Source organism: Ailuropoda melanoleuca, chromosome X, assembly GCF_002007445.2.
Source record: "Ailuropoda melanoleuca isolate Jingjing chromosome X, ASM200744v2, whole genome shotgun sequence".
NCBI lineage: Eukaryota > Metazoa > Chordata > Mammalia > Carnivora > Ursidae > Ailuropoda > Ailuropoda melanoleuca.
In genome coordinates, this window is record NC_048238.1 from 12,641,979 (window position 1) to 12,659,018 (window position 17,040).

Sequence of the window (17,040 nt, forward strand, 5' to 3'; positions counted from 1 at the left end):
TTTTTTTTTTAAAGATTTATTATTCATTTTAGAGAGACAGAGCACATGTGAGAGAGAGTATGTGAGCAAGGAGAGAGGTAGAGGGAGAGAATCCTTAAGCAGACTGCCTGCTGAGCATGGAGCCTGACACAGGGCTCGATCCCATGACCCACGAGATCATGACCTGAGCCAAAAGGGAGAGCTGGACGCTTAGCCGACTGAGCCACCCAGGCGCCTCTCCAGTGTGAATTTTTAACACCCTCATTTGAGCATTGCGTTACAGATAAGGCGAGACCATGCTAGCTTTTTAGGGGGCAGGGAAGTTGTTGGGAGCTTGTCATTTTTTTTTATAGAGTAATTGATGCCCATTTTAACAGTAAAATGTTCTCAATTGAGGTCTTTCTGGCATCAGAGAAAAGCGAAGGCTTCTTTTAAAAAAGCTAAGGCTTTTGTTTCAAAGGAAGTCAGGTGAGACATTATGGAGAGGCAGGTAAAATGAGTAGGTTGTAAGCATGTATAAAGTGATATACAGTGCATGTTTCTGCTGTGTGCTAGATACTTTTCTAGTAGATGGAGATAGAGCAGTGAAAAACACAGTCCCTGCTCTCCTTGAGTTTTTTGGGTGGGGGAGCCAGATGATAAGTAAACAAAAAAGATAATTTTAAGTGCTATGAGATAATGTTAAGTGCTATAAAGAAATAGAGTCGTGTGATAGTGATTGGGGTAGGGATGTAGTTCAAGGAAGACTTGTCCAAGGAGCTGATGTTTGAGCTGATACCTTAGTACAAAGATCTTGGGGAGAAGGGGTCCAGGCAGAGGGAAGAGACCTGAGAGTGGAGCTGAAAAGATGTCAGGGTGCCTGAATCTTGGAGACCAAAGGAGAGAGCAGTTGGGGGCCTTCAGGAAGGTAGGCAGGGTCAGATCATGTAAGGTCTCCTGGACCAGAAGGAGGAGTTTGGGTTTTATGTTTAAGTGTCATGGGAAGCCACTGCAGGGTTTTTAAGCAGGGTTTGACTTCATTTAATTTACATCTATACCTTTACCAGATCATTCTAACTTTTATATAAAGAAGGGGGAGGGTAGAGAGCGGGGAGTAGTCACCAAGGAGACAGGAGTGAAAATAGAATGACCAGTTAGAAGGCCACTGTTCCAGAAAGGACATGATGGTGGCTTAGATGAGAGGAGTCCTTAGTAAGGATAAGTACACCGAGGTGTGGGGTGTGTGGAGGCAGAGGCAGTGGGACTCTGGCTTGTAGACCGAATGGACAGGGAGGGGAAGGGAAAGGAGAGGAATTCCGGTTCTACTTTTTAGGTTGTTGGTCCGAACAAGCGGGCAAATGAATGGCAGCGTTGGTTAGTGAGATGTGGGGTGTTCAGGTGGGTGGGGGTGAAGAAGAACCAGGGCTGTGTGGTGAGCACGTTAAGTTAGCCAGGACCCCATGTGACTGGGTAGCTTTCTCAAGTAAGCAGCTAGACACAGGAGTCTTTCATGTAATGCTTTAAGGGGCTAGGGAAGAGGTCTGTCAAGAATAATTTAAAACTTGTTTAAATGACAGTGAGCTCAGAATTTACTGGTATATTGCAAGACTTCTTTGCCTTACTGAAATGTTTGAGATTTTTCATCAACCTGAATTTCTACTGTTCATGTCATAATTTAACATCTGTTAAGTGTTGATGATGTTTGATCTAAACATTGCATTATATAATAATTCACTGATACTATCTCTCTCATCTTGAAAGTTAGAATGTGGTATATATGATCAAATATGCTAAATATTACTGTTACTGAAACTATTATAAGACTGTGTTTTGCAATGGGAGCTAATAAATGTCCTATTTGAATAAACGTTCTCAGCTATATGTCCTTTGAAAGCTTTTCAGAAGATCTGTGCTGTAGAAAGCAAATGAGAACCTGAAGCCTTTGGCGTGTGTCGTTTTCTTTTATCTTTTTTTTCTTTTAATTGTTACACATGAGCTTCTTAACCAGAGAAACCAGACGTGACTTTCCTGACTTGCACGTTTTCATTAGTCCTGTGTTTGCACCATTTGTAGGAAGCTGTGCAGAAGATGCTGGAGCTGGCTGAAAATGAGGTATTTTCAAAACTTTCATTCAGAATTTGAGACCAGGGAACGTTTCTTTAAAAACCGTTCCTCTAGTATAATGTTAATTTTGTGGTAAGCTATGTAGGTCACGTCTGAATATCAGAGTCACTTCTGCAGCTCTGTGATTTTTACAGCAGCAGCAGCAGCAAGAGGTTTTTGATGAATGAAAGCAAATGGTGTCAAGTCCCCCCTGTGGACTGTCCTTATTTATAGTCCTTAAAATGCATGAGCAACATCACATGCTGTTGCCCCAAAATAAACGGCTGAACTTGCTCCAGAGCAACCTGGGTCTCTCTCAGGGGTGCTTCCCTGACAAGTCCTTTGACCCCATCCAGAATGGATGGGCAGCAGGGAGACCTCAGTGACTGTTCCCAGTAGCCACGGCAATGCCTGGTCATGGGCAGTGACTGGGAGCCAAGAAATATACAGTGCATGTCTCTGGACGATTGTTGAAGTCTCGATTGCCTAGGCCTGTTCTGACCTAAATGTGTATATTCTTAAGTCTTTTTTTTTTTTTTTGACCAAAATATTTGAATACATTTTAAACATTGAGTTCGTCATAGATTTTTACACCACCAATAAAGTCATGGTTATTTTCAACAGTTGGAAAATGGTGCCACTTGGCAAAACCCAGAACCACCCATGGACTTAAGGATAATGGAGAAAGATCGAGCTAATTGTCCATTCTACAGTAAAACAGGAGCGTGCAGATTTGGAGATAGGTAACTAATTTTGCTTTATCGTGTCAGAATTCAGTGAATCAAAATGTCGAGGTTGTTTATTTCTCTTTTTGGGAGCTTTTTGAGTTGGAAAGGCTCCCACTCAGGCGCCGGCTGCAGTCTTGCTGCTTCTCCAGTCTCGTCGCCCCTCCACTACCTGTTCCCCGGGCGGGTGCAGCCTGGTTCTTGCTTCCCTTGCATTCCTTCCACAGCGTGGCGAAGATCTTGTGCTTTTTGTTTCCTTCCTGTGCCTGCGTGAGTCCACGTGGGACAACTTGCATGGGGAAAGAACGTATTTCAAGAGACCGGAGCAGCTTGGCTTTATTTATTTATCTATTTATCTATCTATTTATTTATTTTTGAGTGGCCAACACTACACAAAAGAGACTTTGAAAAATTGGCATGCCCAAAGGAATATCTATGAAAGACAGGACCTGAGTGAGTGAGGAAGGGTATTCTAGTTCCCCATTCTCTGTCTGTCTGCTTTGACTCAGGAACAGAGCTGGGGAGCGGAAGCGGACTTGAGCAGCTGTCCCTTTGGGCAAGTTACTTAAGCCTTCTGTGCCTTATTTTCCTCATCTGTACAGTGGGCATGAAAAGTAGTGAGGCTGCAGGGAGTGGCTACAGGGCAAGCACGGACACCATGGCAGGCATGTGGCAGACACGGCCCTGAGTGGTCGCTGGTATTTTCATTTTGTTATGGTTACCCTTATTCTCTGAGACACTCCGTTGCCTGCCTCCTTTGGCTCAGTTTTTTGGTTTTTTTTGCCTTTTTTAAAAAATACTTTATTTACTTGCCAGAGAGAGAGAGAGAGCGAGAGCGCACAAGCAGGGGGAGAAGCAGGCAGAGGGAGAAGCCGACTCCCTGCTGAGGAGGGAGCCCAACGTGGGGCTCGACCCCAGGACCTTGGGATCATGACCTGAGCCGAAGGCAGACGCTTCACCGACTGACCTACCCAGGCGTTCCATGGCTTAGTGTTTTTTTGAAACAAGACATTCACGTAGAGAACTAAGTGTTGATGTCTTCATTCATTTAGCAAACATTTAAATACTTGATAATATGCCAGGCATTGGTGATGTTTATCATTTGGCTTATTTATGAATGAACAACTCAAAGGAGAAGAATAAGTCATAAAGGTGAATGAATCTGTCCAAGATGAAATCTAATGATTACTAAGCATTCTGCAGAAGAGATTAAAACATTTCTTAGGGTTCTATTAATCCCAAAAGGGATATGAATAGGCAAATTCATATGTATTTAATGAGAAAGCTGTATGTTGTCACTCATGTTATTTTATTCATAAAATTATCCAAGCCATGAGTTTCATGTCCTTCTTTGGAAATACAAACTTTCTCTCTCTTCCTCTTATTTTTCTTTTTTAAGTTAAGCCCTCATGCCTTTTTGTATTTTTTAAGAGCAGTGTTTCTCAACCCAGGTACACGTTAGAATCCTCTAGAAAGCTTTGAAAAATTATGTCCTACCTCAGGCTGAGTAAATCTCTAAGACCTGGGCAGCTTTACTTTTGAAATGTCCTTGGGTGTTTCTCCTGTGCCCTAGGACTGAGAGCCACTAATGTCGGACGTGTAGTCCCTTTTATAGTTTGTAGCTGGGGTTGTATAAAGCCTGTGAAGGGATTCGTAGGATGTGGTCAGTAGTGGAAGCTTCCTCTTGAGGAACTAGAAACTAAGGAAAGGAGAAGAGACTTTATTCGCTTTTACCTTTAGAAATGTTTCCTGAACATATGCTTTGTTTCATCAAGAAATACTAATAATTGATGTTAAACACCCCCCACCGAAGAAGACATGGGAGGTACCTGTGAAAGACAACTGAGACCCAGTGTAAATTCACATTTGTGTGGGTAGCTGAACCAAATGGCATTTAAGGTTTTCTGGCTGCAGGATTGCTTGTTTATGATGTATCTCTAACATTTCCTTGAATTTTAAGACTGTGGTCCGATCTGATTCTAAATTCTCCTTTTGAAGGGCATAAGTGAGAGAAGGGAAGTCCCGAATGGACCGTGCTTGTGTGTGGAAAGGAGAGTGGGCTGCCAGGCTCTCCCACCCACCCCTGAGAGTCATTCCGAGGAAATAGTGACAGTGAGCAGATTAGTTTGTGACCATGTCTTCGTATTTTCATAGGCATATGAAATTTCATCATCACAGCTCTCAAAGTGTAAGAGCAATTTGGGTATTTTCATCATTCAAGTGGTGAATTGTGAAATCAAATTTTATGAAATGAGCAGTTACAAAGTCCAGCACCTTCCCTTCAGACGATGAAGCTGTTCCCCTTTCCCAGAGAGCCACAATGACTGGCTCCAGAATCACACAGCTGTTCTTTTCTGTTAAGGCTTGTCACCTCAGACACGCTTCCATCACCTAAGCATTTCTTTGGTGGTGGTTTTTGTCATTAGTCTACAGTTCAATTCTAGAACCTTTCTGGAGTTGATCCTGCTGGGAGTCACAGCTTTGAAGGGAGTTCTGTGTTGTCGTTTTTTCCCCTCCTGAAAACATAATCACTAATGAGAGGTAAAAACGTACTTATCAGAGTAGTTATTCAGAACTCCCTGGTTTCCAGAAGTGATTGAAAGAGGGCTCATAATGTACGGCACCAAGTGTAATGAAAGCAATGGAAAGCAAGGAAAGGAGGAGAGAGGGAGTTATTGTGAGTGTGTAGTACACTTGGCTCCGGAGTCTAACACAGCCCAGGCAGAGATTTAGTTCTTACCAAAAAGGAAGAATGCGTGGTGTCTCTGGAAAGACAGAGATTTTCCAGGCATCAGATTCTAAATGTTTCTCCCGTGGACTACTGTGTAAAGACACTGAGGAAGGAGGTGGACGATAGCTTCGATAGATGTTTTATGAACAGCTGCTTACATAATTTTCCTGAAAATGTTTCTTACAGAGACCTTCAATAAATGATTGCAGCCCAATTTCAGCATGTAACTTGAAATATGTGAAGGACCAAGCTAGTGGGTACCTCGAGTGCTCCCTCAAAAGAGAAAAAGAGGTGTAGTCAGTTAGCTCTGCCTGAGGGGGCATCTGGAGACCACATGGTTCATTGGCTGACCTTGGGCTAGAGTAATGTCCTACTATGTGATTTCAGGGCAGTCTTACTTGCTTCAAGTATCTGCATCGTAAGTAAATAGCATGGCCTAAACCAGGGGTTCCCAAACATGGCTGACCTTCAGGATCAAGTGGGGAGTTATTCTGAAAATACAGTTCCCCAGCCTCAGGTCTTAACAGATGGTCTGGAACAGAACCTGAGAAATCTCAGTTCTTTCTAGGCGATTCTGGGAATCACACAGATTTGCTATCACAGCTTTAGATTGCCTTCCCAAATACGTCTTGTTTCAGCTGACGTCTCCGTAGGAGCTGTAGGGCTAGCCCTGAATATACACAGATTGTACAGACTGTCTCCAGGCCAAGTGGGGATTTTCCCTAAACAGGGACTCAGGCTCTGTTCCAAATCTCAGATGCTCGTTTGACACCCTAGGAACTAGAGCCAGGTTCGTTCTGATGTAATAATCCCAGGAGCAGAATTTTAACCCTGTTAAATTGGTTCCTTGTTTAAAATCTGTGTGTGCCTCCTCCGTGTAAAATTCTGATTCACTGCTGACACTTGCAGTCAGCTTGGACTTTCACTCTTTGTGCTGTTGGTAGCTATACTTGGGAAGGTGGATCTCATCACAAGGTCTCTACTGAATCATCTAGGAGGGGCCTTTGGAGCCTAGAACATCTCACATGACTGGACACTGCACGTCTCGGAGCTGGGTGCGGTGTGCGGGAGGCACGCTGTGTTGTCTCCCATGGTGCACAGATGTGTATCCTAGACATGGAAAGTGAGGAGGAGGGAAACATGAAGTCATTTTGAGGCGATTGATTTTTCTAATGCTTGCCTTGTTCTTCAGCTTTTTTTCTTCCTTAGTTCTGGGGGTTGTTTTTTTCCCTAAAAATTTTGTCTTAAGCAATTTTTTAACTGGAAACCTAATCAGGAGAATCTGACAATTTGGAACCTTGAACTTAATTTTTTCCCCCTCATTTTCGGAGAGGCAAGTAAATTAAACTCCTATAAGAGATTTAAATGACTACGGTACGGCCTGGTTCAGTTTAAACTGTGGAAAGAGAATTGTTCTTCAAAATGGTTAGCTGCCTCATGACACAAGAATTCTATGTATCATATCGTACAGTGAACAGGCGCTGGACTGTAGGTTAACTCCCATCTCTTTGCCCTCTCTAACCAGCCATATGCCTTGGATAAGTGTGCTTCTCTAGGCCTCAGCTTCCCTCTTTGCAAAGTGGGGAAAATACTAGCCCCAACTGTCCTAATGGGTTGCGAGGATCAGAGGAAGAAATATAAAATTGCCATGAAAGCTACAAAATGCTACGGATACATATGTGAAATTGAACTATTCCATTAGCTCGAAACTCTTACATTACCCTATTCTCTAAGCACCGAGTTACTTGAAGATTGTATAGAACCAGGATTGTATTGTTCTCACCTTCGTCCCGACTCCCACATTAGGGTATCCTTATGCCTGTCACCGCAATCTGCCATGTCAGTGGGCCTCCTTTTTTCCTGTGCTTTTACACATATAAGGCTTTGTGAACTTGATCAAAAGGCAGCTGAATGGCGTATGAACGTGGAAATAATTCCCAGCTTTACATTTTAGAGCAAATGTATATTGGGCAGTCTTAGAGCAGTGTTAAGTGTTGCAATTTGACACGTGGATGGCGTTTATTATCTTGCAGCTAAGCAAGTTCTTTGAGTCTCTATCTCCAAGCTTGGAGCTTTTGGTGTGTAATTTCTAACTCTAGGAGTGCTGCATTTAAGTTCTCCTTTCATATGCAGGTGTTCACGTAAACACAATTTCCCATCCTCGAGCCCCACACTCCTTATTAAAAGCATGTTCACAACGTTTGGAATGGAGCAGTGCAGAAGGGATGACTATGACCCGGATGCCAGCCTAGAGTACAGTGAAGAGGAAACCTACCAGCAGTTCCTGGACTTCTATGATGACGTGCTTCCCGAGTTCAAGAACGTGGGTAAAGTGATCCAGTTCAAGGTGGGTGTGCACGATGCACATGAAGAAGGGGACTGCTTCACTTTCCACCAAAGTGCCCTAGAGGACACGAGCGCTAGGGCACAGGCTGTCTGCCTGGGCGGGGCGTGTGCGATGGCGCCGTGCCTGGTCCAAAGTTGGGCACCCAGGCGCTCGGTAAATGTGACTTCCTTGTCTCTCCCTTTCCACCAGCCCTCATTGCCAGTTTCGGCAGAGGGACTACATGAAATCCGAGCCACGTAAGGTCCTGCAGATAGCCATCCCAGCGTTCAGTTAGGGGCTGCACATGATGGCGAAGGCAGCCCCTCCCTTCCTTTGTAGTGGGTCTCACCTAGAGCCCCGGTGTTCGCAGTGTATCACCTCTTCGCTTACTGAGTTTGCTGCATGATGTTGATGACGCCTGCTTGCACCTTCCGTCCGAGGTCCTTACTCTTCTGGAGCTACCCAAGAGCAGAAATCTTGATTCCTTTTTTTGACATTGTTTTTACTCGTTCAGTACTCTCAGTACCGAACGTAGTGTTCCCCAGATCGTGGCTTGTGATGCAGCATACCGGGTGAAAAAGAGCCATTCAGAGTACACAGTTACTGGAAAACATTCCTCAAGGCAAGAATAAAGGCAGAGGTCCTAGCAGCTGCTCAGAGGACCCCGGGGGCGGGATCCTAGCATACTGAGGCCTCCCACTCGGTGACTTGATCGGATCCAGACCGGAATGATTTTGTGTTGTTAGGGTAGGGGAAATGTCCCATAATTTGAAAGGGGAAAAAGAAAAAGGAATACAATTGTGAGTTTTTTCCCTGCAAGTCAGCAGTGACGGGAAGGCTGGAACAGCCAGGAACAGAGCGGCTGCTAGCACCCAGCAGCAGTCATGAAATGCAAAGTTATACTTCTGTCTCCTGAATTCACAATTTTTATTCAATTTTTTTTAAGATTTTATTTATTTACTTGAGAGAGAGACACAGAGATAGTGACAGAGATAGTGAGAGAGAAAACGAGCAGGGAGGAGAGGGAGAAGCAGACTCCCTGCCGAGCAGGGAGCCGGACACGGGGCTCAATCCCAGGACCCCAGGATCAGGACCTGAGCTGAAGGCAGATTCTTAACCGACTGAGCCACCCAGAAGCCCCTGAGTTCAGAATCTAAAAAGAAATCTTTTCAAATTTCTCTCTCCCTTTTGCCTTTTGTTTCTGTTGCGTGTACCTTCGGTCTTCACACTGCTTCTCAGCATAAGCAGCAGCTACTGGAATGGCAGGGCCGGCCAGGGAGTCCGCGTGGTTTGACTAGTGTGTGTGTCACTTTACCTCTTCTTGCCTTTGCCTCATCCCAGAAGGGAGGGAATTGGACCCCATCAGCGGTTTCCCTTGTGGGGTCCCTACATGATACTGCTTCTGTGAAGTTAGTGATGGAGCTGCTTTCACAACTTCCACCTGGTTAGTGGAAATCATTACTTAGAACAGGCTGCACCTGCTAGCCACGGTGTGGCTTGGGTCCCCCCCCCCCCCCCCCCCCCCCCCCCCCCCCCGCCCCTGCTTCAGTTTAGAATTTTATCAGCGAAGCTCCTGCTAATCGCATTAACAGTTATAAGTGGAAAGCTGTTTGGTAAATTTTTAGTAGGAAAAGTTCCAAAACATTGAATTCCTCATGGAAAATTAATGGGTCCTTGGGAACCACTGGATTGAGTGATCTCTAAGGTCACTGGTGCAACTGACGTGGCCTCCCGAGGCCTTTTAGACTTCAAGGATGGTGTTATAAACTATCATTAGTCTTCCTGCTGAGCACGGTGTTATAAACCATCATTATGGATTGTGCCTCTTTTTGGATACTCTAACAGAAATACTGTAGAACAAATTTGTAACATTGTAGATTCATTTTGAAAAAAAAGCTAAACATTTGTATCAGTATTTGAGGACCTTCTTATACCATTAAATAAAAACAAATCAGATTTGTCTTTTTATTATTTATTTTAATTCCAGTATGGTTAACATACAGTGTTAGTTTCAGGTGTACAGTATAGTGATTCCGGAGTTCTCTACTCAGTGTTCATCAAGATAAGTGTATTCTTAATCCCCTTCACCTATTTCACCCATCCATTTGTTCTCTAGTTGAGAGTCTGTTTTTCACTTTGTCTCTTTTTTCCCCCTTGTTGTCTTGACTTCCACAGATGAGGGAAATCATTGTATCTGTCTTTCTCTGACTTACTTCACTTAGTATTGTACTCTCTAGCCCCATCCATGTTGTTGCAAATGACAGGATTTCATTCTTTTTGATGGCTGAGTGATATTCTATTGTATGCACATCTTCTTTACCCATTCATCTATCTCGATGGGCGCTGGGGCTATTTCCATAATCTGGCTCTTGTAAATGATGCTGTTATACATAGGGGTGCACAAATCTTTTTGAATCAGTGTTTTCATATTCTTTGGGTAAATACACAGTAGTATGATCACTGGACCATATGGTAATTCTGTTTTTTAACTTTTTGAGGAACCGCCATCGTGTTTTCCACAGTGGCTGCATCAGTTTGCATTCCCACCAACAGTGTACCAGGGTTCCTTTTTCTCCACATCCTTGCCAGTACTTGTTGTTTCTTATCTTCTCGATTTTAGCCATCCTGACAGGTATGAAGTGATATCTCATTGTGGCTTCGATTTGCATTTCCCTGATGATGAGTGATGTTGAGCATCTTTTCATGTGTCTGTTGGCCATCTGGATGTCTTCTTTGGAAAAATGTTCATGTCTTCTGCCCATTTTTAATTGGATTATTTGTTTTTTGGGTGTTGAGTTGTAGAAGTTCTTTATATGTTTTGGATATTAACCGTTTATCAAATACGTCATTTGCAAATACCTTCTCCCATCCCGTAGGTTGCCTTTTATTAGTTTTGTTGATTGTTCCCTTTGCTGTGCAGAAGCTTCTTATTTCGATGTAGTCCCAATAGTTTATTTTTGCTTTTGTTTCCCTTGCTTCAGGAGACATATCTAGAAAAATGTTGCTAGGGCCAACTTCAGAGAAATTACTGTCTGTGCTCTCTTCTAGGATCTTTATGGTTTCAGGTCTCACATTTAGGGCCTTAATCCATTTTGAGTGTATTTTTGTGTGTGCTGTAGGAAAGTGGTCCAGTTTCATTCTTCTGCATGTAGCTGACCAGTTTGCCCAGCACCATTATTTATAAAAGAGACTGTCTTTTTCCCATTGCCTATTCTTGCCTCCTTTGTCATAGATTAATTGACCATATAATGGTGGGTTTATTTCTAAGCTTTCTGTTCTGTTCCATTGATCTCTGTGTCCAGATTTGTCATTTTTGAAGCAAATGATCAATGTTCAATCTAACTAGTAATAAGAACAGTTCATATTAAATGAGATTATTCACACCTATCAGGTAAAAAATTACAAATTCTGTTAATACCAGGAGTGGGCAAGGAAGTGTCAATTAGTAAAACCACCTCAGAGAGCAGTTGATCAATACTTAGTGAAGTTGAAAGTACATATAAGCTATACTTGGCACACTCCTGTGGTTATGCATAATGGAGAAATCCTGCTACCCCCAGAGCCATGTTCAGGAATGCTGACTGCAGCACTGTTTGTTGATGAAAAATGGGAAGCACCTTGGATAGTCATCATTAGAGGAGTAGATAAGTAAATTTGATAATTTGATATATCCAATGTACAGTTAAAATGAGTCTTTATGTTTATGTGATGATATTGTGAAAAAAGAATGTAAAATATACATTATTTGTGTAAAAATTTTAAATGTATAAAGCAATACTGTACATTGTTTATCAATACATATTTACAAGTTTCTTTGCATACGTATACTTAAATATACCCATGTATTCATAATAGACACGTTTGTGAATAATATGTGTAGGATTTGATGGCACGCAGATGATGTATGTATATATGCCTGTCCGTGTACGTGTGGATATGCGTGTTGGTGTCTGTAGATAGGTGCACGTGCATTGGTATGTATGTTTGCGTTTGGAATGTGAAGGATATGCCAGCCTCAAGATAGTTAGTGCTCATCCCTGTGATGGGGAAAGGAGAATGGATGGAAGGCTTTCAACTGGGTCTTTAATGTTTTGCATATTTAACCACTCTTTGTCAAAAATGGAAAGCGTTATTGTTGAACCCGGGTGGTAGATACATGGGTTGATTTTTGTTCTCTGTATTTTTATGTATGTGTGAAGCACTTCATGTCTGTGAAAAACGAATCTGGATCAGCAGGGATCAAGTAGTTGGGGCCTGTAGCGCTGCTGTGTGCAGAAGCCTTAGATAGACCTGGGAGTGGTACAGTAGCTGGATTTTGGAACCTTCAAATGAGAACTACTTTTGGTAGTGTCGCCTTGGACAAAGCACATTATGATGCTGGAGGGTTTCTTTTCCTTCTTTTTTTTTTTTTTATGATCAAATTCTTCATTGCTCCTTAGGTCAGCTGCAACTTGGAACCTCATCTGAGGGGCAATGTGTATGTTCAGTATCAATCGTAAGTATTCTGAACATAAACGTCTTCACATTTTGTATCAGTATAGTGTTGTAATTATGTTACCGTCTGGGTTTGCCCCACTAGATAGCTTTCGTATGTGTGGTATTTTTTAAAAATGTAACTATTTAGAGCTGATATAGAAATATATAGAGAAGGGACTTGAAAATGTATTTGTAATTAATTTGTTATATACTTACACAGTTTTGAATCTTTTGCAATGGTTATTTTTTTACTTACATAGTTTTAATAATTAAAATACAAACTGAAAAGGGGTAACTAGCATAGAGAACAGAAAAAGGATACATTGAAAGAGCCAGAAATGGAAGCCCCGTGTAATCTCGGTGTGCGTTTGGCCCCTAACACAGCAGTTGGTATATCATTTCTGCTTCTCCTGCTGTTTGTCTGGGCCATGCTCTGGCTAATGGGTTAAACTAACCATTGTAATTAGAAAAATAGCAGTCCTAGCTAAGAAAGGAGAGGCTCTGACAATGGTAAACACTGCTGCATTTTTAATGGTCCCAGCTTTTGGTTTAAGCAGCTTTGACTCAAGCTGATCTCCATGCTTCGGAACCTTGGGCAGGGTTGGTAAAAAGCATTCCTGAATACATGGTGAGCTTCACGCCCTTGAATGCTCTCACGAGGACTCCCTAGTACAAAAGCAGTGAACGTGGTGGTCCTACGGTAAACTAATAAAAAGGTTAATTAACAGTAGGGGTCATCTGTGTAATAGGAAGTTACCGTAAAAGGCATCCTTTAATTTGTGGCTTTTTTTAAAGGGAAGAAGAATGCCAAGCTGCCCTTTCTCTGTTTAATGGCCGGTGGTACGCAGGACGGCAGCTTCAGTGCGAATTCTGCCCAGTGACCCGATGGAAAATGGCAATTTGTGGTAAAATACAACACAATGATTTTACCCCAGTGGTTCCACTGTTGTGTAAAGGGACATTCTTAAGGGAAAAAACTTTTTTTTTAGAGTTCAGTGCAGGGCTTGAACTCACGTCCCTAAGATCAAGAGTCAGATGCTCAACCGACTGAGCCAACCAGACGCCCCCAAAAAAGAATCTTTTAAAGGGGTGAAACTTAAGCTTTTGCCTCACGGACTAGCTGAGCAGAGGTCGTTATATAAAGAAGCTCACATTTTCCATCTGTAATAGACCTTGTGGGTCACTTCATGGAGGAGGTGACTGAGGTAACAGTGTATCAGCGATAGAGCTGGGGCTAGAATTCCCATCTTCTCATTCTCTGTCCTGGGCTTTGAAGCTTCAGGAAGCCTGAGGAGTTGTGTTTGTGGGAAGCCACCTTTTCCTTGTTGCAGCACCGGAAGTGATCTCTCCTCATGGGCTCCCCTCACTCAAGCTGGGTTTTTTTCCCCCCATCTTTATCCCTAATGAATGTTTTGCTATCCTTACCACCTAAAACAGTATAACATTTCCTGCCTTGCTTGAAAGACATGCTTTTGTGCAGTGGAGACTGATTATAGCTGTAGGATCCGGTCAGGGCGCATTTAGTCAGACTGACTCATCGGATTGTGGCCGCTGAATCAAGAAATGAGTCAGTCCTTTGAGTAGCCAACAATTTTGAAGGCCTCATTATTTTTTTTATTTCTGTCTGCTGGGCTTAGCCAAACTTATTTATTGTTGCATGATTCTGGAAGCAAAGAGCTGGAACTCTCCATGCCTTAGGGGAGCACTTTTCTTACCCATTACTTTTCTGGGCTTTACACTTGCCTGCTTAAAACCTCTTATTAAAAAAATCTATAATTTACGAAGTCTTATCTTTGGCAGCCTGGTCTTAATGGATGCTGTCACTTAAAAACCATTTATTGAAGGGGAAAAAAAGAGTTTAGGATCCTTGCTTTGAAAAGCAGAAGAACCATTATGCCTGAAATTTGAAAGCTTGTGGGCTGAAAGAGATGGTACTGTTTTTTCCCTGAGGGAGGTTATTTTTGTCAGTTCCTGGGAATCCAGTGTGTTTTCAGTGAGGTACTTCTGAGTGTGACATTGCCCCCCCCGCCCCCGCAGCAGACTATTTTGCTTGTTTTTTTTTTAAATAACAGCTTTGTTATTTTCCCTAGTGACTAATGATGTTGAGCATTTTTTGTGTGTCCTCATTGGCCATTTGTGTATCTTCCTTGGAGAGATGTCTATTTAGATACTTTGCCTGTTGTTAATTAGGTTGTCTTTTTATTATTGGGCTGTAAGAGTGCTTGATCTGTTCTACGGACAAGCCTCTTATTGGAGATATGATTGCAAATGTTTTCTCCCATTCTGTGGGTTGTCTGTTCACTTTGATGGTGTCCTGTGAAGTACAAAAGTTTATAATCTTGATAAAATCTATTTTATCTATCTAGCTTTGGTTTTTGTTTTGTTTTGTTTTTTTGCTTGTACTTTTGGTGTCATACCTAAGAATCCATTGCTCAGCCCAGTGTCTTGAAGATTTTACTTGTATGTCTTCCTCAAAGAGTTGTAAGGTTTCATGTCTTATATTTAGGAGTCTGATCGATTTTGACTTTTTGTATAGAATGTGTGGTATGGAGGTATTTCACTTTTAACTGTTTTACGTATTTGGGGAATTTACAGACTTTAAAAACAAAAGTTTGAAAGCCTCAGGAGGATCTCTAAGTTGTTAAATAGATGTCACCTGTGACAAAATCTTCCGTATTAAAAGTACTTGGTAAATTTAAAAGCACTAGGCCAGTGTTTACCATCTTCTTCTTAAAGTATAAAGAAAATACCGAGTGTTCCACTTCTGATAGGCTCTCTTTTGGCCACTGGTCCTGTCCTGCCACCACCATGCTGTCAGAGCACCCTGTCACAGGGACTCCCAAGGGCTGGTTCTTCAGCGTTAAGTAGGGCTCGACACTGTCCATCTGTGGGATGGTGAAACCCTAAATAACCTCCGATGTGCTCACCATTTGTTCAGTTGCACTCCGCACCCTCATCCGGTCGGGGAACTGCATTCTCGGCTGAATGAAAACTTCCGATTTGTTACCGTTCATGGTGCTGTTTGTTAGAGCATCTGAGTATTTTTGAAATTCTGGGAACCAGACCTATGACATTCCATTTATATATAAGCCGCTTTGAAATAATGCTCAGGAGGAGATAGGTCTGTCACGTCCGAACGTCGGCAGTGTACCCTCTAAAAAGGATAAAGTGCCAGCAGTAAATGCTATTTCCTCACTGTGCCGTTGCAGGTTTGTTTGAAATACAACAGTGCCCGCGAGGAAAACACTGCAACTTTCTCCATGTGTTCAGGAATCCCAACAATGAGTTTTGGGAAGCTAACAGAGACATCTACCTGTCTCCTGATCGGACTGGCTCCTCCTTTGGTAAGGGCTCGGAGAGGAGAGAGAGGACGGGCCACCACGATGAGTACTATGGGAGGCCCAGGAGGAGACGGAGCCCTAGTCCCTCCCACTCCTACAAGAGAAACGGGGAAGCGGAGAGGAAACGGAGAAGCAGTCACCGGGGGAAGAAGTCTCACAAACACATGTCAAAGAGTCGTGAGAGGCACAGCTCACGAAGTAGAGGAAGAAAAAGGGACCGCAGCCGGGGCCGGGGCAGCCGGAGCCAGAGCTCCTCTAGGTCCAGGAGTCGTGGCGGGAGGAGGTCAGGCAGCAGAGACAGAACTCTTCAGAGTCCCAAATGCAAATAAACGTACTTTGTTCCTAAATGACTGTAGATCTTATTTATGATGGCAGCTTCCTGCTTGGGTAGTAGAGGGCTCTGAGCTCGATGGGTTAGCGAGTCTGGCAGAACACTATTGAAAAATGCTTTTATTCTCTGATAATCAGTGTGTTTAGTATAGAAAACTAGAAAACCTAAAATGTACAGATAACATGGAAATCACCTGTAACCCTAACACTTAGTGATCATGTTAACATGGGAGCCTTGCTTTTTTTCTTCTGCGTGTGTACACGTGTTTTTTTACACAAAGATCATATATGGCTGCAGCTGAAAATGCTTTTTTTTTTTCTATGCAAAATCTCCTATTTCATCAAGCCTCCTCTTCTTTTTCTCACTGCACAGCATGGACCTACCCGTTTATTCAACCATATCCCTATTGTTGGATTTTAAATTACCTTTAATTTTGCATTATTAAAGAATCCAGTGCTATAAACAGTCCTGTTGTGGATTTCCTTAAATACCTTCACACATTTCTGACCTTTTCCTTAGGATAAATTCTATTACGTCAAGAGATAGGACTCCTGAAGTGTTTCCAAACTGCCTTCCAGAAAAGCTACAGAAAATGTACTCTCTCAGCAGTGAGTTTTGCTATTCCCACACCACCAAGTTAATTTTTGCCGGTTTGGTAAATTTGATGTTCAACTGTTTGATTCTCTGTGTATTGGCTGAGCCAGACACTTCTGTATTTGATGGCTGTTAAGTTTGGTTGTTTGCCCTTTACTAATAATCTCTTGGGTTTTTCTATATGCAGTAGCTGACTAGCTTTTTGACTTTAAAATTCCTTTTGTTTTAAAGTCAGTTTATTTCCCCTCCATCCTGTCCCATATTCACAGCCCCTTCTCAGCTGGAGGTTTTCCGTTAAGGGCTTCATCGTTTTTATAGTGTGTTGGGGAGCTGTTTATATAGAGGTAAGTCTTATTTTTGTCATTTTCTGGGAAATTAGGGTCACTGCCACTGAATCTGCTTAGTGTTAAAGCAATTCTCATTAAAAAAGTGGTCAGAGAAATTTGTTTAAAAAA

General features: G+C 42.5%; 1 protein-coding gene across 1 annotated transcript in view; it reads left to right on the forward strand.

Moving 5' to 3' along the window:
* The window catches only part of ZRSR2 (zinc finger CCCH-type, RNA binding motif and serine/arginine rich 2), a 24,979-nt gene extending 8,523 nt beyond the window's left edge, over positions 1-16,456 (forward strand). The window contains exons 4-9 of the mRNA XM_034649892.1: positions 2,032-2,070; positions 2,686-2,804; positions 7,651-7,864; positions 12,283-12,338; positions 13,115-13,224; positions 15,529-16,456. Of these exons, the coding sequence (XP_034505783.1) occupies positions 2,032-2,070; positions 2,686-2,804; positions 7,651-7,864; positions 12,283-12,338; positions 13,115-13,224; positions 15,529-15,989 (999 nt within the window). The 3' untranslated portion in view covers positions 15,990-16,456. The remainder of the gene's footprint in view (positions 1-2,031; positions 2,071-2,685; positions 2,805-7,650; positions 7,865-12,282; positions 12,339-13,114; positions 13,225-15,528) is intronic.
* Positions 16,457-17,040: the final 584 nt, after the last annotated feature.